Source organism: Leptidea sinapis, chromosome 43, assembly GCF_905404315.1.
Source record: "Leptidea sinapis chromosome 43, ilLepSina1.1, whole genome shotgun sequence".
NCBI classification, from domain to species: Eukaryota; Metazoa; Arthropoda; class Insecta; order Lepidoptera; family Pieridae; genus Leptidea; species Leptidea sinapis.
The window spans coordinates 4,293,708-4,317,168 of NC_066307.1; the positions used below are offsets into that span (position 1 = coordinate 4,293,708).

General features: G+C 32.9%; 1 protein-coding gene across 1 annotated transcript in view; it reads left to right on the forward strand.

Annotated features, from left to right (window-relative positions):
* The first annotated feature begins 2,235 nt into the window (after positions 1 to 2,235).
* LOC126977002 (endothelin-converting enzyme 1-like) overlaps positions 2,236 to 23,461 on the forward strand; it is a 57,659-nt gene continuing 36,433 nt past the window's right edge. The window contains exons 1-2 of the mRNA XM_050825637.1: positions 2,236 to 2,437; positions 20,872 to 20,930. Of these exons, the coding sequence (XP_050681594.1) occupies positions 2,426 to 2,437; positions 20,872 to 20,930 (71 nt within the window). The 5' untranslated portion in view covers positions 2,236 to 2,425. The remainder of the gene's footprint in view (positions 2,438 to 20,871; positions 20,931 to 23,461) is intronic.

Genomic DNA, 23,461 nt, shown 5'->3' on the forward strand with positions numbered 1-23,461 from the left:
TTTCAGTTGAAGAATGTGCTAGGGTCATGGCTTTTCTGGAACTAGGCATCAGTATGCGTCGCACTGCAAGTATGGTGGGTGTGACGGTACGAACGGTCCTGAAGGTAAAGCGAAGGTACGAAGAGACTGGACACCATCTGAGGAGACCTTGTAATGGCAGACCCAGGTGTACCAGTGCCCGAGAAGATCGTTATATTATTTCCACTGTGTTAAGAAATCGCCACCAAAATGCAGTTGAAGTCCAGCAATAGCTACTTCAGACCCGGAGGGACTACATTAGTGACAGTACAGTGAGAAGAAGACTTGCTGAAGCAAATTTGAAACCCCGAAGACCAGCGAGTGGCCCAAAACTCGAGAGACAGCATCAAGTAGCGAGACTGTGATACGCCCGTGAACACACGCAGTGGGATGAAGAAGAATGGTCAACAATTTTGCTTGCAGAAGAGTCTCGATTCTCCCTCTATACTTCTGATGGAAGGCGAAGTGTTTACAGGCGACCTGTTGAGCGATACCTTCAAGCCTGCATCTCAGAAAGAGTCCAATGCGGTGGAGGCAGTGTACATGTATGGGCTGCCATATCTTCAGAAGGTCGCACAGAGCTAGTATCCAAAGAAAATGGCACCCTCACTGGGCAAAGATATGCTCAAGAGATTCTCAATGAGTATGCAGGGTCGTAGTTAGCAAATATGGGTGATGGATTGATCATGATGCATGATAATGCCCGGCCACACACGGCTCATATCGTACAAGAGTATATTAAGGTGGTCGGTATCAGCGAGTCCTGATCTCAACCCGATTGAACACGCCTGGGATGAGCTTAGGAGGCTAGTCAGAAATCGCAGACCACCACCTAGTACCCTCAGGGCACTAAAGCAGGCCCTGGTAGAAGAATGGGAGAATATTCCCCAACATCGGCTCCGAAACCTAGTGTTCAGTATGCCAAACCGGCTCGAAGCTGTAATCAGAGCTCGAGGAGGCAATACCAGTTATTAAAAATTAAATAACATGTAATACATTTTAGTTGAATTTTTTTACACTAAACTAAAAATGTCTATTTTCATTGTTTTATCTTTTTTAAGTAAAAAATGTTACTTTAATGTATAATTTTAGTTTCTAAGAATTAAAGCCTATAAAATTTGCAACAAAACGTTTTTAATCTTAAATCTCTACCTTCTATAGTTAAGAAAAAAATTTAGTTTGAAAAGTGTGATACTTACTTTTGCAGGCCAGTGTAGTTTGTTGTCAAATGTCAAATTAAATTGTTTGTGTTCAGAAATTTAAATTGTGACAAAACTTAAGATTTATTAATCTACATAAAAATAATTTGATAGATAGTTACCAATTACTATAGTTACCTAAAATTAAGTCAACTTTTTACCTCCTGAGAAAGTTAGAAAGATATAAAAATTCTAATTAGTTATTCATTTTCAACTATTCTTTCAATTTTATTTCTAAACGACGGGGGAAAATCAAAATCGTTGTTTTTATTTTTAATCCGAGCATTTTCACTTTTATTCAAACCTTTTAAACCTTCCCTGGACTACCAGAAATAATTCAAGACCAAAATTAGCCAAATCGGTCCAGCCGTTCTCGAGTTTTAGCGAGACTAACGAACAGCAATTGATTTTTATATATGATAAAGAAAAATATGAAAATTGCGAAAAACTAGTTATCAATTTATCCACTTTGTATGACTGAAATACGTATGTGAAACATGTTTATCAATATCAAATATCGTTCGAGATTAACGGACGCCCATCTAGAAGACACACTTTGAATTTGTTGATCTTCTCGAGAACCAAACTATAAAAAACTGGCTCAAGACAGTCAGTGCAACTTCTCACATCATTATAATTTTGAATTTTATTTGAAACCATAAAATAAATAGGTAGCACTTAATGGACCTCGTTAAAATTTTCGAACAGTGTCCGGACCCCACCAAAAATTTCTTGTCGCATACTAGTAAACCCAAGTGTTTGGCTAACCTACAAATAGTTGATGAAAAGGAGGCCGGCTTAAAAATAATTCAGAAAAAAAAGGTAAGATCTTTATTCCACCTGAACCTAAACCTCTTTCGTGCGTGTCATCTTAGGTCTCATCCAATACAATAATAAGTGTCTGAATCTTCCTTCCTCCAACCACGAGCGATGATGTTTAGATCACGGGTCGTTGCACTTCGCGGCGAGCAAGCAAAACCACTGCGCTGCCTGAAGCGCAACCATTGTCCAACTCGAGCCGCCGAGTACGCATGCGCGGCTCCTGTCAGTTGACACCACTTGCCGCGAATACCGGGACATAAAAAAGATTTCTGTACATACAAAGTTTTTATCGAAATTATAAATTACGATATAATATTAAATTAAAGTTTATTATATATTTATTAATTTAATTGCGTTTAGATTTTGTGTGTGTGAAGAATTTCAAGATGAAATATAAGGTATGTTTCTATTATAAGTATTTTAATTAATAATTATATGCCAAAAGGATCCGTGACATCAAAATGTACATCAGATTCAGAGTTGAAACATTATTAATTAATAATAATTATAATTTAACAAACAAAAATTATAATAAGTTAATAATTTTACGCTTACCCTCATTTTGGTACGTTAATACAAGTACTAATTTATAGTTTCCGACTATTTTCAAGTTATAAGTTAGATAATAGTAAGTTTTATTATAATAATTGAGTATTATTGATATATTATAAGCAGCCCAACGCCTTACGCAAAAAGTATCAATACATTCGAGGTAATAAAACAATTATGGCCGATTTTGAGTATTTTGACTAGCCTGCCATTATCGATCATAAAAAAAAACAACGAAGTAGCAATCAGTGACTACGAACGCGTATTCAAATAAATTATTGTATATTTTGTTGAATTTTGGTTCTTATCGAGACTCTGTTTTAGTGCTAAATGTTGCCTTTATTCTCTTGTTTCCCTTGTTGATTTTGCAAATTTACAAGTATTTGTTATAGTTACTCAAGTAAGGAACAACCTGCACATTGCGAATATTCAAGTTAATTTATAAGCAATAGCTGGTGCTCCCCACAGTGTGGTTTTTAAGGAACTTTACCACGTACAATAAATAACCTCCCTTACGACGATAATCCATCCGATACGATCCACCAAACAAAAGTATACGCTAATACATACAAAATAAACACAAAAATATAAGTTAAGTGCTACTTCAATTATAGACGTAAATAACATTCATAATTAGGAAGCAAATATTAGTTATTAATATTAGTTTATTCAAAATAAAATTGTGATGTTTAAAAATAAATAATAGTTTAAAATAACTTAAAAACACGTTTTTTATAGAAAACCGAACTAAAAAATAGAAAAACGAAAGATGAAAATTATTTAAATTAACAAAAATATTATTTTGCAAATTGAAAAATTGAATAATTTTATCAAATTAATGTATTGTCATCGGGCCTCGATATATCTACGAAGTTTGAACGAAATCTGTCCGCTTAAAGTGGGTCAAAATCGTGCCCAAATGAGTCGGTTAAGTTAATAAAGCGTGTAAAAATAAAAAATAACATTAAACTAAACAAAAAGCCTTTAATGTACATATCCTCAAAAGCTCTCTCTATGCACTATGCTCGCCAACTGCCAAGGTATCAGTAAGGTATATTTTGAAACTGGTATTATCGATCATCACTTCACACTTACTCGTAAGTAGGTACTTCTTGGTACAAGATAATTTTGTCATGTGATATTAAATGACCAGAGATATTCTGTTGAACAATGCATTTAACACAAAATATGTTATATTTATTTAATTATACACCATTGTCCACGCTTTCTGTTCCCAAAACATTTATATAAATCGTCGGCCGTTCACAGTCAAAGTCAGAATTTGGCTTGTAGTATTATATAATATAATATTATAAAGATAAAGTGATCAGGCTGCACCTCTCAGCTAGGACCTCTCAGCTAGGCTTTAATATTTATTTACTTAAATATAAAATCTGTGCCTCACGGCCCTTATGTTATCGAACTGTTTTATAGGTTCTAGATTGCTAGATGAGATGATATATATATCATAATATATGTACACGACATGTATACGTTTGTAATGGTAACTGTCTCTCCAGCTAATCAAATTAATTTTGATGACATCCGTCAGATGTCCAACTATTCGTCGATTGTAATTTATAAAAACACTTTACTGAGCCTGTTACTCGACGGCTACCGGTAGCCGTCAAAAGGATCTTTTCTCACTTCGCAATATTTAAGGAATGAATTCCGACATCGAACCGAACCAATATATTTATCAAAATATGTAACTCGATAATTACTGTTTTGCTCAATCCAATGAATGCCTCCCGCGTTCATGTGTTTATTCTTAATTTATTTATTACTAGCTGACCCGACAGACGTTGATCTGTATGTAATAAATAAAATAATGTTTTTATATGAATTTGTCAATAATATAATATCATAACATAAGAATTACTTCGTAAAATATGCATACTGTTGTCGTAATGAAATTGTTTCACAGCAGAACTGTCAAACCGTGCGTCAATAAATTCTCTCATAGAAATTATGTATGGACACATCAAAGGAAAAACAAATTTGTTGTTTTTATTTAATTTAGCAGCATTTTCCTATTTATTCACCTTTTAAACCTTCTCTGGACTCCCACAAATAATTCAAGACCTAAATTTGCCAAATCGGTCCAGCCGTTCCCGGGTTTCAGCGAGACAAACGAACAGCAATTTCATTTTTATATATATAGATATATGACGTTTGCAATGGTAACTGTCTCTCCAGCTAATCAAATTAATAATTCAATTTGATGACGTCCGTCAGATGTCCAACTATTTGTGGCGATTGTAATTTATAAAAACAATTTACTGAGCCTGCTACTCGACTGCTACCGGCAGCCGACAAAAGGATCTCCTCTCGCTTGGTAGTAGTATCTAGTAGTATAAGAAATGACATCAAAAAGAATTCTAAAGGAATCAATTTTGAGAAAATAAATGCCTTTTTATGCCTTTTTTTTTATGCTTTGCAATGTTTAAGGAATGAATTCCGACATCGAACCGAACCAATATATTTATCAAAATATATAACTCGATAATTACTGTTTTGCTTAATCCAATGAATGCCTCCCGCGTTCAAGTGTTTATTCTTAATTTATTTATTATTTTAAAGTAAGATAAAATTTTAATAATAATACATTTAATTTTAAAATTACAACACTAAATACTTATAAAAGGCAAAAGAGCATCCTTCAAAATATATAAGTAAGTACCATTAATCAGATTTAAAGAAACCATTATTTATTTTTCGATTGAAACTTTCCGGATGGTACTACCATTGTAAGAAAATTTACCGGAAGATGACATCTATGAGTAATTGAGGAAGCTCCGTATTACAGTATGTTTGGTTTTATCAACAACAAACCAAGCAGCAACATAAATAAATTATTATTTGGTAAAGTGAACCGGATGATGAACTGATCGGAACTTTTTAAAGGTAATTATTTCACGAGACTATAAACAACTACATTGAATAGGAATTAAACGGAAATGGAAATAGTACCTACCATCGGATGAAGCCGGAAGGTAGGGAAAGGAACTTCTTAATAGAACCAGTATACCAATATATCTTTATTTATATAATTCTTCTGTACGTTTGTTGACAGTGAACTCCTCCCAAAACGGCAGGACCGATTTGAATGAAATTTTGAGTGTGTTCAAGTGGATTCGAGGATGGTTTAGATTTACAATTGAACCACCTCCTAAATGGCTGGACCGATTTTGATGATTGTTTTAGAGTGTTCCAGTGAATTTGAGATTGGTTTAGATTTAGATAAGGATTTTTTTTCTCATTGTGACTTAGGTCAATAGAAGAAGACAGAGTGAGAATTAGCAATGCTTTAAGTTAGCAGACTATTATGAATAAGGGGGTAAGACTCTTAGAATTGTTACATAGCGTGTAACAATTCTAAGAAGTCTTCATTATTATTAAGTATATTAAGTATATATCGTATTAAGATCATTTTACTTTTAACTCGTTAACTCGTGTGTGCAATCAATTACCGGATAAGCTTACTTTAAAGTGTCAAAAAAAACTATTCACAAAAATTTACCGAATCTTTTAAATATCATTGAATCAAACATGCAAATATGTACGAACTTTAAAACAATGCTGCGAAGTTTTTGGAAGCTTCAAATTATCGTAGAGAAAATATTTATTTAGTTTTTAGTTGTTTTTTTTATTAAATTTGGTTAGGTTAGGACATGAAACTGGCATTAGTTGGATTTAATTGCAAGGATAAAATGTAAGACTTAGAAACAAACTGAAGCTTACCAGTGGGAGGCCCCTTTGCACAGGATGCCAGCTAGATTATGGGTACCACAACGTCGCACATTTCTGCCGTGAAGCAGTAATGTGTAAACATTATTGCACTTCGGTCTGAAGGGCGCCGTAGCTAGTGAAATTACTGGGCAAATGAGACTTAACATCTTATGTCACAATGTGACGAGCGCAGATGTAGTACCGCTCAGAACTTTTGATTTTTTCAAGAATCCTTAGCGGCCCTGAATTGTAATGGGCAGGGCGTATCAGTTACTATCATCTGAACGTCCTGCTCGTCTCGTCCCTTATTGTCATAAAAAAAAAGCTAGAACAGGTGACTAAGCACGCATTTATTATATATATCTATACTAGCTGACCTGACAGACGTTGTTCTGTAGATAATAAAAAAAATACTGTTTTATAGAAATTTGCCAATAATATTTCAAAACATCAAGTATTATTTCTTAAAAAATGCTCCCTGTTCATATAATGAAATTGTTTCACAGTGGAACCGTCAAAGCGAGCGTCACTAAATTCTCTCATAGAAAATATGTGCATACAAAACAAATATTGGAAATAAAAATAATTATGGGTCCCAAATCAAAATAAAAAGTATCCTATCTCTCAAGTTGAACCAAACTGCACTCCATGAAGTAATCCCCATTAAAATTCGTTCATTAGTTTAGGAGTCCATCGCGGACAGACAACGTGTCACGTAATTTATATATATTAAGACTAAATCAAATCAAATCAAAATCACTTTATTCATGTAGGTAACGGAAGTGAGACTTATGAATGACAAAAAATATTTTTCTTATCGAATCCACCGCTACTTCGTAAATGGTTGAGCTAATGAGAAGAAGTAGCAAGAAACTCATTGACACTCTTTTATATCAAGATTTACATTTCCATCATTTCAATTACAATATATAACGTAAAATTATGCAAATGCATACTCAAACGTCAAATAGTAAATGCCTTACACGAGTAACTCAAAAAAAAGTAAATGTAAATTAATAAGAAATGACGTTATTGTGTACAGTAGCTGCATCATCCACACACACCGTAAATAAATAAAGGTATTCTGTAAGCATTTTATAAGCGATTATAAATAAACATATATATATATATATAGCTAGTTATAGCTTGTAATGCTTTGTGGAATTAATTTATCTTTTTAAATTGTTTTGACATGTTAGCGTTATAGGACTTCAATTTACTTTTATATAATTAACAACTAAATTGTTTGTATGTTTATGTGCATGATGTGTTCACCTGTAATTGCAGGCACACGATTTTTGAAATTTATGTTACAATCTTATGAATTGTCTTGTGTATTCTGTGTCGGTAGACCTTGAATAAATAAATATAAGAATCTGAAACCGAGTCTCCGGCAACAGGATCATCCTGCCACCACAAGCAGCGCCCGTTCACGATAAAAAAATAAAAGATTAAGTTATTCTTACGTACCAGTTCATCTGTATATCGTCTTACATCGATATGGAAACATTTATTCCGAGGATCGCATGCACAATTTTGGTGACCTTTATTTTGTACCGTTAAGTGTTCACATTCCATACCGTTAAGAATTCCAAATGGGAGCACCATACATCATCCTTAATAAGGTTCATTGGCCAGCATACTTCCTTCGGATCTGTAACAATAGATAATCGTACAACAGTTACAATATTAACAACTACCCACGTGTTATAGTTCAGCAATTAGCTATCAAACTTTGTCTAGAACAAAAAAAAAAATAATAATAATATTGATACACTTTTACACAAATTATCTTGCCCCAAACTAGGCATATCATGTACTATTGGTGCAAGACAACGATATATTTAATACAATATACTTACTTAAACATACATAAATACATATAAATATCCATGACTCGGAAACAAACATTCATATTCATCATATAAATGATTGCACCTACCGGGATTCGAACCCGGGACCTCTAGCTCAGTAGTCAGGGTCACTAACCATTCGGCTATATAGGTCGTCAATAACAAGAAACTTTGCTTTTGTGTCGGGTTAAGTGTAACTGCATAAACTGAAATAGTCTGCTAACAATAATTTTTAACAAATTGTGTATATATAAATAAAACACTTGTAAAGGATTAAAACGCGTGTGACTGTCTGTTTTCACATTAGATTTTTGCGTAAAAGTTGTATTTTTATACGCTTTATATTAGCTTCACCTGTATGTTTGTAACCGACTTCTTTGGGCGCGATTTTGACCCACTTTAAACGGCTAGATTTCGTTCAAACTTTGTAGATTTATCGAGGACAGATGACGTTACACTAATTTGACTAAAAAATTAAAAATAAATAATAGTTAAAAAAAAACTAAAAAGCACGCTTTATATAAAATTCAACTAAAAAATAGAAAGTAAATTTAAATTGAAAATAGTGTAAAAAATATATTTTATTGTAAAAAAGCGTGGGGTGCTTTTTAAGATATTATTAAAATAATAATTCTTCTTTTTTAAGATATTTTAAGACATTAGAGAGCTTTTTAAGATATTATTAAAATAATAATTCTTCTACACCCCACGCTTTTTTTTACAATAAAATATATTTTTTTTACACTGTTTTCAATTTATCTTTCCATCTCTCTATCATCATATTTGATCTTTCCAGATCTCAATTTCAGGGGGATAAGTCAGTCTGTCAGGCAAAAATCGAATATTAAGACATATTTACAATTACACGCGTTTTAATCCTTTAAAAGTGTTTTATTTAAATGTGTGACGCGTTACCTAACTCGGTTAATTAAAGAAAATTGTGTATAATGACTACACTCTAACAAAATATAATACACAAAAAGATTATCTAGAAATGCTGCGGCGCAAATTTGAAAAAAATAAACATATTTCTTTACAAAAGTATAGAGTAGGTACTGTAGCCCGTGAGTCCTCCCTCACACGCGGGATCGTTGCAGAATCAAACAATCTTATACTCTCTAATGCATAATATTCATTTTATACCTTAATACATATTATATTTTATATTGGGTCAAAGGCCGAACGTTCTTACTTTACTTCATGATCTAATCTGTCCTATTATTTTCTCATCCGCGTCAATATATAAATCTTCTTATATATAAAAATGAATTGCTGTTCGTTAGTCTCGCTAAAACTCGAGACCGGCTGGACCGATTTGGCAAATTTAGGTCTTGAATTATTTGTGGAAGTCCAGAGAAGGTTTAAAAGGTGAATAAATAGGAAAATGCTGCTAAATTAAATAAAAACAACAAGTTTGTTTTTCCTTTGTTGTGTCCATACATAATTTCTATGAGAGAATTTATTGATGCACGGTTTGACAGTTCTGCTGTGAAACAATTTAATTACGACAACAGGGTGCATATTTTACGAAGTAATTTTTAATGTTATGATATATTATTGACAAATTCATATAAAAACATTATATTTATTATATACAGAACAACGTCTGTCGGGTCAGCTAGTTTAAAATAAAACATTCTTTCACTTTACGGCCAACCTTATAATAAGGAGTTCTTATATACGAATAAGAACTCCTTGTTACAGTAGATAATGCTTTATATGTTACTGTGGTAGGTACCTACATACCTATCCGTGTGCTAATGCAACTCGCACTTGAACATTTTCTTTAATATTATATTTTACACAAGAGGAGGATAAACGAACATACTGGTCACTTGTAACTCCAGAGCATAGGTTCTCAACGTGGGCGATAGCGCCCCCTTGTGGGCGTTTGAGACATCGGGGGGCAGTAGAAGACCCAGAGAAAATTCGGGGGCATTGAGATGGCGCAGATGGGGCGTGGGAAGATTAAAATATATTGTCTAAAAAGGAAAAAAATACACGAAAATACTCTAGAAAAAAACATATTCTCAAAGTAGGCGTTGAGCAAAATAAGGTTGAGAAACTATGCTCCAGAGGAATCAAAAGAGCGTTGCCGAACTTATAAACCGAATGTGGCGGGCGAGGATCGAACCTGGGTCTCGTTGGTGAGTGTCAGTGTTTCAACATATTGCGCCAAAGACGCTATAAAATTTGAATTATAAAAATTTACTGAAATATAATAACATCACAGCAGAACTATTAAAATACTACTGTGCGTCAAAAAATCATATTTTATAGAATCATTCATACAGAGATAAAATTAAAAATTACAAAATAATAAGGGTCACCAATCGAAATAAGAAATGTTCTATCTCTCAACTTGGATCAAATTGCAAACAGTGTGCAAAGTGTTATTAAAATCGGTTCAGTAGTTTAGGAGTTTATCGCGGACAAACAACGTTACACGTAATTTATATAATATATTAAGATATGATATTTTTTGTGAATGTAATTTGGCAACCTATCTTTTACATTAGGTTCGATTAACAAACATATTATTTAGTCAAAACAAACCAGGAATTTTCAAACCATAATATTTAAATCTATGCTATAAAATTTAAGTAATAATCACCCCTCCCCCCTTTAGGTTTATGCGAAAAAACGTAATGGTGACATTCATTTTGTATTATATGGTGTAAATCATTTATTTTAAAATAATAAGCCTCGTTTTTTAATAATTAAAAGACTTAAGCGCATTATAGTGTGGAAGTCTTTTGTTATTTAAAATTTTTGGAACATATTAAGATGATGTTTTATCTCAAAACCGCTGAGTTTGACAGAACCAATTCAACAAGTTTTTCGCCTCTACACAAGTCATCTTCAGGGGCTGCTGACTCGTCACACACTGGAACGAATGTTTTAAGATATCAATTGTTTTATTGTGTAACAGGAGGACGACAATCGGGTTACCGGACGGTTCACAAACACTAAGCTGACCACGTTCTCATGCCACTCTACAGAAATGATGCGAGAATTGCCAGTATTAATATCTTGTTCAGTAACAGAATGTTCTAATCAACTCTTCACTGTGAATCGTGCTTAAAACTGTGAAAACTTTTTACTGAAAAGTGCTCGAACGTCGCCTCAATGTAGATGCAAGTTTTCCGAAGAGATGTTTGGCATGAATGAACTTAATAATCGAAATAATATTAAAGGCTTTCCTGAGTTTGACCTTTGTAATTCATCCACAAATTCTATCACATCATAAATTACTAAAAACTGGTTTAATGTGTTTTCCTAACTGTTAATATAAACATAATTGTACGTAGTGTTTAAATTTTTATTATTATATTTGTATATTTTATTGAAAAGAGCGCAAAAAAGAATGCTGGGAGAGTTTCTTGCACCGCTTCTTCTCTCTCAGAGCGCCATTTGTTTCCGAAGCGGTAGTAGTATCTAGTAGTTATTAGAAATGACATCAAAAAGAATTCTAAAGGAATCAATTTTGAGAAAATAATTTCCTTTTTATGCCTATTCTCTTTGAACATAATAATAAGTCTCAATATCGCATAATCCTGTGGCGATGCTCCTGTGGTTCATCTGATGTAGTAATACAGTGTGGATAAAAGTTTTTTTTTATATGAAAATACGGGATGAGACGAGCAGGACCCAGTGCAGCTCAGGATTTTTGAAAAGCCCAAAAATTCTGAGCAGCACTACAATTGCGTTCGTCTCCTTGAGACATAAGATGTTAAGTCTCATTTGCCCAGTAATTTCACTGGCTACGGCACCCTTCAGACCGAAACACAATAATGTTTACATATTACTGCTTCACGGCAGAAATAAGCGCCTGGTGAGGTGCCTGTGTCTAGAATTTCTTGCTAAAAACAATACTGTAATGACAGAAATGCGAGTGAAGTAAATACCCAATCACATTACACCGCTAGTACAATGCAATAATTACGTTTCGTCATCGGCGTCTTATATTTAGGACATTTCTTGCGCTGCTGTTATTGATTTAAATTCAATGAAGACTCTTTAGTTTCTGTGAACTACGATCGAGTCAATCCTTCGCTTCGCTACACGTAATTATCATTACAAAAGTTGGTCTAGGATTGTTGGCTTTGTTGATGATCATTTTCGTAATATACTATTTACAGTGTTCAATGGTTTCGATATTTGACAGCTGGTAGCAGCAGTTCTTCGGCCTCGATCGATTCCTATTTACTTTATAAACTTACTTGCCGTATTTAAATTTGCCTCTAGACAAGAAGTATATTTTTTTTGCGTGAAAACCTAATTACTCTTCTGAAATAAAAAATGATTTCTTATAAAATTTGTTACTTGTTTCGCATATAAATACGATTTGTAAATACAAATCTAAATAGGTGTCATATAGCCCAGTGGTTAGTGACCCTGTCGCGAACAGAGAGAGAATATCATGAGCCATGAATTTACATTGCAACCCTTAGTACCGCCTAGTTTGGGGCGAGATAATTTGTGTAATAGTGTGCCAAATGTCAATATTATAAAAATATTAAATAAACAGACACACAACAATTACGAAATTGAATTTCTGTTATAAATATCGTACAAACTAAATCTAAAATGTGTATAGACATCATGTTACTATAACATGATGTGAAGCTGATCATGAGAAACAATTTTTTCTTGTAACTCAGGAGCGGTAGTGATCACTTACTTGACCCTCCCTTAGTTTAACCATCGTCACTTGTCCTCCAATCCCATGGTAAAATCCTAATGAAATTATTTTGTAAGGAAGAGCCTGTGATAGAGGATAGAATAATATAGATATATGCTAAATTTATCCGGAATATTGGATATCCAAGGAAATATAATGTTATACAGTATTTGAGCAAGTTTGAAACAATAAGCATGCTAAAGTAGTGTAAAAATCAATTCATGTCGGTGCGTTTTACACTGTAATTTTTCATATCCTGAATAATAATAATTCAAGATAAAGTGAAAGACATTCTCTTATATCTTTAAACGAGCAATTCTTGTATGTATATATATAAATTATCTGAGTCTCGGAAACGGCTCCAACGATTTTCATAAAATTTAATATACTGGGGATTTCGAGGGCGATAAATCGATCTAACTAGGTTTCAATAAAAAAAATGTAGTTTTATCCATGTTTTAATGAGAGACAGCTACAATAACATTAGAATACATTAATTTGGGACTTTGGGTGATCCGGAAAGCAGAAGACCCCGGTTCGAATCCAGATTTACTATTAGTTTATTTTTGTTCAAGTTTTGTACATTGTTAAAAATGCAAGGGTCAAAGGAAGGGTCGGTCGTCCGGATATTTTAGGATAGAATACAAACAAGAGAGAAGCTAAGATAAAAATAATAACAATATCATTAATTGATCGGGAAATTGGAAGTTATTCAAATGAATAGTGTCAGTTGTCGGCATATATGGTATTATCTGGTGAAGATGTGTCGTGAATAATGTATGAAGATGTGCCCGTGCAGGTTGTTCATCCGCATTGCAACTTAATTGCCATTCGTAATTGTTACTGTTATTGTACGTGACGCTATAATAGTTGGACACAGGGCTAACTTGTTAGTAGGACGGTACTACATGTGCCACCCGTATCTATGAGATATCGTATATCATTGCTTGGTAAAATGTATATATTTATTTTTTATTTGATGTACCAACAATAACATTAACAATTGATTTGCACTTACATACTAATTCTAGGTTGGTTATTCTAATTTGGCACATTCAACATTTTAAATAAGAAAAAATTAATCTTTATTCTAGAAACTATACAATGCGAATAATTATAATTTGACAAGTGTGAAATTACGAAAAATAAAAGTAAGAATTAATAAGTGGTTAAGAATCTAATACAAACTGTCTCGGTCGTGATTTTGTCTAAAACTTTTTTTCTATATGTCCATGTCATGATAAATGACATCATTATCGTTAAATGTAGAAGACATTCTATTATACTTAAAGGTACCGTATTGTTTCACATTCGTTCTAGGGTAACTACATAAATATATCTAAGTATTATTGACGTTGTGAAATTTTTCAAGTAGCAATCCTTTAGTTTTTGAACTAAAACTTCTTTAGGCACGACTTAATAGTAACGCAGACAGTGTTTCGAACGGAAATACTGCTCTATAGTCTGTTGGAGCAATTTCGGCTTTTTAAATAATGTTGTACAAATTATAGTTCTTATAACAAGCTCGACTAATAAGAGATGCTGCCTGCATTTTATTTTTTATATACAATTGATAATAAAAACAAATCAAAATAATAACTGGTAATTATTATGTTATTTACTAAATAAAATAAATTTCAGTTGTTTAAAATGAGTCCCAGTAACACTACAATTGCATCAATAAATAAATAAAAATGTAGGTATTTTACTATTATATTCAATTAGACTTGTTACGTCATATAATATAGTTATGGTATATTTTTTAATACTCCTCAAAATATGAGTTTATATTGCCGTTGACGAGCAAAAACAAAGCGAAAAAATTGCACTAATGACTAAAAAAAGATTTACTTCACCGCGTTCTCTAACGTTCATATGTTTGAGATTGTATGTGAGAGTTTCTTGCGCCGCTTGTTCTCAGAGCACCACTTGTTTCCGAAGCGGTAGTAGTATCTAGTATATTAGAAATTGAGTCAATAAGAATTCTAAAGGAATCAATTTTGAGAAAATAAATGCCTTTTATGCCTTTTTATCGTTAAATTCATATCGGTGCGCTTCCGAATTATTATACTACTATTAGCTGACCCGACAGACGTTGTTCTGTAACATATCTAATAAATAAAATACTGTTTTTTTATGAATTTGATAATAATATATCATAACATCAAGAATTATTTCGTAAAATATGCTCCCTGTTTTTATAATTAACTTGTTTGTGTGACAATAATTTCTCTCATAGAAAATATGTCCATATTCAGAAACAAATATTGGAAAACAAAATAATTATGGGTCCCAAATCGAAATGAAAACTATCCTATCTCTCAAGCTGGAATAAACTGCACTCCTTGAAGTAATCCCCATTGATTAGTTTAGGAGTTCACTGGTAACAAACATCTGGACAATGGATTTATATATATATTAAGATGTTATATTTATTACCACGATGACGAGATTGTTCACAAAAATCATTTTAATATTTGCGCTGATCTTTCGAATTCTGTTTCCCAGTTGATGAGAAGCCATTGATCAAATTATGATAGTATTATATATAAGTATTGCCCAAGTGAAAATCTTCAATCCTAAAACATGTTTTAATCTTTCACGTTTGATCACTGTTCACGGGAATCAATCCTGTCAAATGACTCAATCCGAGAGAGAATCAACCATCTGTAGAAAATGTTTGGTTTGTTGTTAAAAAAAAAATAAAAACACTGTGTGTATGCGTTTACATTTCGACAAGCTCCTTCAATTACAAATGGATTTCATTCATCAGATCTAATTCACAGTGGAACCAATCTGAAACTACGTAGGTATACACATTCAAAGGAAAAAGAAATACTTCAAATCGCTCCATAAACGGCATCGATATGAGATAACAAACTAAGTAAAAAATCTTTTTCGCGAACAAATAAATCTACATTTCGATTCAAATAGTGTAATTAGATGTTTACTTGAAATCGACGGTAAAATATTTCAAAAGTAAAATAATATGTTGACACAAAACGATTAAGATTTCGCGATTACTGTTGCATTGGTTATGTTGTAAACTTGACCAAAGCCCATGGTTCTTGAACTTGGTCGGCGTGTCGTTAGCAATAGTGAGTGTTGCGGTTTCACTGTCCGCCGACCTCATGGCGGTGCCAAACCGTGTGGCAACCGACAACCCCGCCCTCACGGATCACGACCGAACTAAAACCTCTTCTATTACGACACAACGTAGCAATAATCTGAATCGAAAGTTACACGACCTTTTAAATGCGTAATGTCCCGATTTGCTGAAAAAAGATGGAACCATTTTCTTTTCTCTAGTTTACTCGCAAAACTTCACAAGGAGAGACTATATCCGCCGATCGTCTTTTATTTTCACTTTAAAAGCAATATACCCAGGTGTCGTCCTGTATACACAATGTTATATACAGCCAATGACTATCCTTCGTTATATTTTTTATTATTTCACGACAGCACTCTACACGCAGTCTGTTCATCCGTTTAAATCACACGGTATCCATAGAGAAGGTTCTAAATCTTCAGGTGTACACTGACAATATTTTGCACTTGGCTCATACCAAGACATAATATACTACGAATATACTGACATTTTTTCGTTGAATTGCTAATGTTAGATTCGCTTACAGCTGTAACGATAATCACACAAACTAATTATAACCTATTCTCGGAGTGTTCTATTTTCAAATATCATAATTGTTTTTAAATAATTATATTCCAGATGGCCAGTCCCAATGGCTTACTTTTATTTATCCTACCTTATATCAACATAATATTTTAATGTCTTTCTTTGTGTAACAATATGTTCTCGTATACCTATTTTTTGCCACGATATTATAGATTGGATAACTGCAGCAGGCTTATCCTATGTGTTATAGCATATATTGTCGGTAGATCTCTATGTATTCAATTTATTATTTTACATTGCTTACTGTAATACCTTACAACCTATAGAGATTTCCATGTAATTTTATAAGCCGACTGTCTGACTCAAAAATTATTTACGAACTATTATACGAACACTTGAACAAGAATTAATATTATGTTTAGGTATTTATGATTAAACAATACTCAAACGAATTGCTGTTGTGGAATGTAATTTCTTCTGTAGTGTTTTCATATCGATACTATCTTTGGTAAGTTCTATTAAGGCACGGACTGACTAGGATTGTAAACGCTACAAACAATAGTACAATATTTGTGTTGATCATGTGGCTAAGCTGCAAATGGGCATTTATTTTACTGGTTTTCTTTCGTTTATTCAAAATATGCATATTAAATTTAATAATTGTTCGGCTTAAGTTTTAGAACAATAATAATTCTATAAAATTAAAAAAAAAAAAGAATATTGTAACCACTGAAAATTCAGAGATTTTTAACACTTAAAGTTTATTTTTGGGTAGCAACTTCCAAATTTTTATTGGATATTTCAAATTATATGTAAATATTCTATTCGGTTCAAATTTTTCTTTAAGTCCTTCTTTTTCTACTTTATTTTTTGCGTCGGAATATTTTCATTGCGTCTCGTTGTAATCGACTCTCTAAGAAACCAATTTTTGTAGATATTGAGGTACGACCGCGCCTTAATGGATTGTGATCATCAATTTTAAGTAGCGCTAACACTCCGATGATTCATACGCATTTCATTTTTTTCCACAAACTTATCAGTGTCTTTTTAGTTGCACTAAAGTATAAAACAAAATAAATTAGTTCGCCATGTCTTCTATAGCAGGCGAGGCTTGTTGATCGTGTATCATGCATGTTCGTATTGTATTCCTTGAGGCAATTGACATTAGAATATGGCGCCGACAATGAAAGGGAAAGCAAAAATGTAGCGAACACTTGTCTCACGGTGTCGCTCGTGGTGAAATCACAAACGGTCTGCTACAAACATGCGATACACTCTCACCTTATTACTTGTTTAAGATTCATAAAGTACCTACAATTCAAATGTAAATCAAGTCGAAATTGTTTATTGTCAGTAACATAATTGTATATCAACAAAATTGAATTAAGAAGTAGATATTTAACGCTCTGTCGGCAGGCAATTTACGTAGGCAACACTTGACAAGTCTAACCCGCGGATCATATGATTGGCTACCGGCCGTTCCCAATATTTAGTCTACCTCTGTTTGTGGCCTATTTGAGATAAAAATCGTTACTGTCGTTGACTTTTCCATACTAATAAACTTAACGACGGTAACTCACCTTATCCGTACACGCTGTTTGTCAATGGGAAGACGTATAGCTTTCCAGCGATAAGTTTGTAAGTAAATTGAAATTCACGCGTCCCAATATAAGGCGATAAGAAGACTTATCGGGTATTTTGGGACAGCTTTAGATAATTGACATCTGACAGGTGAGTTACCGTCGATAATTTTATTGGGACAGAAAAGTCAACGATAGTTAAGATTTTTATCTCAAGTAAGAGATAGACTGAATATTGGGAACGGCCGTAAATCTCCATAGTTGTTTTGGTTGTATATAATGTGTCGGTTTCTTCTCCTGTTCTGGTTGCATGATTTGAAGGCTTTTCCATTCCGGAAACCTAGTCTCTTATGTATTCCCGTGAGTAAGGTTACCAGTGGGAGGCTCCTTTGCACAGGATGCCGGCTAGATTATGGGTACCACAACGGCGCCTATTTCTGCCGTGAAACAGTAATGTGTAAACATTACTGTGAATCGGTCTGAAGGGCGCCGCAGCTAGTGATATTACTGGGCAAAGGAGACTTAACATCTTATGTCTCAAGGTGACGAGCGCAGTTGTACCTAGTGCATGCCGCTCAGAATTTTTGGGGTTTTTCAAGAATCCTGAACTGCACTGCATTGTAATGGGCAGGGTATATCTATTACCATCACCTGAACGTCCTGCTCGTCTTGTTCCTTATTTTCATTAAAAAAAGGTGTGACTATCGTAAAAATTGTTATATTATAAGATCCTGTACCTAGAACTTGCAACAAATTAAGTAGACCTGCTTAGCTAAACTTTTATGTCTTTCATTAAATTAAAAGGCATGCTAAACAAAATATCTGCTGTAATGTAATATAAATGCTATAAGTATCTCGGCAGACCAATTTATGCTTAGGATTGGATATAGAAAGCGACAGTGGGTTTACGACAGCAAATACTTCACTCCACTGGAACAATATACCGTACTTCAGTGATCAGTATCAAACTATACACTACAATAATAATTATTCAACAAAGATTTTCCTACTTTGTGTATTCAAATGTTACCCCATTAATTCACTGTACTAAATAATTAGATTGTAAATTGGTTTATTTTTATATTTACATTTAATATTATTTATTCTGTATGGAGTAGCCTTATTTCTTACAGCTGTGCGTAATCATGCGCAGTAAGTATGTTTTCAATAAAAAATAGTGCCATATATTAAAGTAATAAAAAATAAATATTATTTTAAACAATATCTAGGCCTATGTTCAAATTCATTATTTATATCCAGATGCTTGTAATATGACCATGTATTTTGAAGATGCTAAGTCGGAATAGAAATTACATATTGAAATATCGTTTTACAATGTTATACTAAGTAGTAAGCTTATCATAATAATGTTGCTTAAGTATGTATTACATCAAATGGTGATAAATAACAGGAAATGTGCCACATCCATGAATGAACAGGGAAATTCATAGAAACAGCAGTAAAAGTAGATAACAATTAAAATAACTTTATTATTGTAACTGTATCTTGCAATATTGACTTTAGTGTCTCTATTAGAGCTTGTTAACCAACGATTACAAATAATAAGGCAAAACAACAAAACTATAACGTTTCGTAAACATTTTAGCATTCAAGATAATTGATGAAATTTGAGAGGATTCGATACACCGATGAGTTTAGTAACGTAGTCAAATTGAGTTATTGCTCATCAATAACTTTTTATTATTTATTGAAAAGAACCTAAAGTAACGATTTATAAATTTGCAATATACTTATGAAATTATAATAATGAATCATTTTCTTTCGTAAATTTTCCTCTGACTGATGGCGCTCTGATTGTCGTCACCGAACGTGACAGCTCAGACTCATTAAATATCCACAAAACGAAGTGCATCTAACTACCGTTTTCAATAACCTATCTATCCTTAGTTTAACTTACTAGACGTAGACAAATCTATCCTTTTACGCTTCCTTACATTTCAATAACCTATTGACGGATAGAATTGGACTATAACTATATTTTGGACATATCTTGTCACTAAGCGGTGACAGCAATGTATCCGTAAGTTAAACTAAGGGTACATAGGTTATTGAAAACAGCCGTAAAAAAGTAAAACCTTCAAAGAGATGCTAGTATTTCTGTGTGAGGTTGTGTGTAAATATTAGTGAGGCTTGCCCTCGCCTCTCTCTTGAGAACAATGGATTGCTATCATTATGTCATTTGTTTATATTGTTGTCGTGGAGATATATTTTGATGTCATGCTATTGTAATATTGTTATAAGCAGTGCGAACAGATATTTTGTTCTCATTGACATAAATTTGGGGAACTTTTGGACTCATGCATCATAGCGCACTTGAATGATCTTTCCAAATCTCTAATCCATTTTACATTTAGGTAATACTAAATGTTTCTGGATTCTCAGTAATAAGTTTAAAATGACATGTTAATATGTTTATGAAATATTTATTGTTTTCCAAATATTTCACTATTTATACAATTATGAATTCGCCGTAATATTTTCTCGATGCAATTTATTCTTTATGCATTATTATTTATAGAAAACTTTGGAAGCGTTACATTTTATGAACGTATACTTAATTATCCAGCCCCACCCCCTGAATTAGTTATCTTCATCTGCAGTGCAACTTTCTTAAATGCATAATGAAATGATAACTAAGGAACTATCTTCTTTCACCGTGTGCTCTTGGAAGGCTGATAAAACCTTTGTGATAAACAGCAGAATCATTTTGACGACATTCTTCCGATAAATTATTATATCAATGTCATCAACAATTATTATCACCGTGTCATTTTTTCAGGTCAGAGATGCAGACAGCGACAGTCAGCGACCCTCAGACATGGGACTTGAGGAGAAATTGTACGTAGTTTCAATACTTTTTAAGTTAACAATCAACTTATTAAACTTGGTTTTACATAATTTTCTAGCAACCGTAGAGCTCCACAGTATATGAATACTCTTTGTTTGTTTGATAAATTACAAAGTCTTATAAAACCGAAAACAAAATTATATGAACGATGCGGGACTCAAACCCACGACGTCGCTCTTACCAACTGAGCTAACCGTTCGAGTGTCGTTAATTCATTAAATTTTCATTTTTATTTGTGTAATCAATCCCAGCAATGAGCAATCACTCTAAAAATAAAATTGCTTAGATTAGCAAGAGTGACATCTCAAGTCAATTTCCTAATATGCAATTATTGGGGTTGAGCAGGTTATCAACTGTAAGTAGATTCTGTAAATGAAGCCACAACCTGAGATTTCAACAAGGCATACAAGATTTTATAAACGATACGTCACTCGAAGGGTTGGCTCAGTGGAAAAGTTAAAAAACAATTTTGTTTTCAGTTTTATATGTGTAGTTAAACCCAGAAGTGAGTAAGAAATATAACAATTTTTTTACAAAGACTTATAAATAAATTATTATTAATTAATTAAAAAGCCAATTCCAATAATAATAAACAATTGAGCATGCTTGCTATACCTTTATTTATTTCATAAAACTTATCAAAGTTATTGTTGAAAGTAAAAGTGAAAACTATTAAGACGTAAGATATATTGGGGCACCGCGTGTTGACACATCGGAAGTGTTATAACGAGTTACTAACTGAACAAGAGCTAAACGAATCATCTAACATACATGCACTCGTTAACTAACTACACTTAACATATGTAACAAACAGAAGTTTAATTGAATGTTATAGTAAAAAAGAATCATACGTTCAAGCTACTCGTATCTAAAAAATTATAACACATTACGTTATTATCTATACATTACGTGATGCGAAACCTTTAGATCTCTTTCTAAGCACGTCAGTTTTAAAGATTACCTACTTCTTCACTTGCTTTTGAGCATAGAATACCCTCATTTAAAGTTTTCTCTTAAAATTTATATGAACCATGGTCGAATAATCAATATTAATAGTTTCCTATGGTTAGAATTGGAAATTTATCGCGTTAAGTTATTACATCTCTTTCATTTACGTTCAGTGACAGTCCAACATTTCTAATTTCGTATTAGTTGTTCTGTCATTTTTAGAAAACCTTCCGGATTGTCACAAATTATTATAAAGTTCTCTTACGGCCGTTCCCATTATTCAGTCTATCTCTTACTTGAGACAAAAATCGTAACTATCGTTGACTTTTCTGTCCCAATAAACTTATCGACGGTAACTTACCTTATCCGTACACGCTGTCTGTCAATGGGAGGAGTTTGTATGGAAATTGCAATTCACGCGTCCCAATATAAGGCGATAAGAATGACTTATAGGGTATATTGGGACAGCTTCCGATTATTAACAGCTAATTACTGATAATAGTAGATAGTAATTTATTTCTATCTGTAGATAGTATATTGGGGACGGCCGTTAGAAGTATAGAGGAGAAGCAGTACCTCAATGATATTTATACTTTTACTTAACCAAGTTTCTGAATATTAGTTCTAAAACTACAGAAAATGGATCTCCCTAAAGACAGTCTACACTCTCTTTTTCTTGGTACTCTTCCTATTTACTTGTGCTTACTTACTGTTCGTTTTTCTATCAAATATGTAATTAATCAACTTATTAGTCAATTGAACGCCTTATTATGTTTCTAGGGACTTAATTAGGAGTTCAAAATTGTTAGTATTACTCAACACCAAAAATATATAGAAGAATGTTTATAATTTTATTGTAACAACGGGCAAACCACTAGATAAGTATAGAAACTGCGCAATTGGCAGGCCTATGCATCATTTACCATATTGACATGCGATCCCATGTTCGTGCATGTGTTGCTGGCAAGTGGCTGTACGTTGATGATCATCAGGAAATTGTTTTTATGTTAATTATGTTACACGCTGGCGGAATTATTTAATCTCACATTTAATTGTTTCTATAATGTGTTATGTATGAACAATTATTTATTAGTGTTTAAGTACTTTATGGTATTGTTACGACTAGTGAGTCGAAACGTGTCGAATTCGGTAAAGACAAAACAATTAACACTCAAAAAAAACCTTAGAACATTTGGATGATTATGGCTGTCCGCAAAATAACGGCTAATTTAATAAATTTTCGCAGTAAATTTAATTAATTATTGAGAACAATTTCAATATAGAAATTTTTGTAGCTTTAATAAAATTCAGTTATTTTTTAATATGATGAATCAATTAATCTCTTTACTGTTTAAGAATGAATGATTCAATGAAAAATATTTCCATCATTAATGATCTTAGACTTAAGTCTCAGGTACTTTTAGATACCTTGCACTAAGACAATACAGTCAAGACAATGGGCTGCTAAAAAACTAGTTTTCAATATCAGTTTACCTGTTGCTATCGTACTTATTAAATCTGTTAATTGGCACAGATTACTTGTTAATAATAACTGCACATTTATACTTTAAAA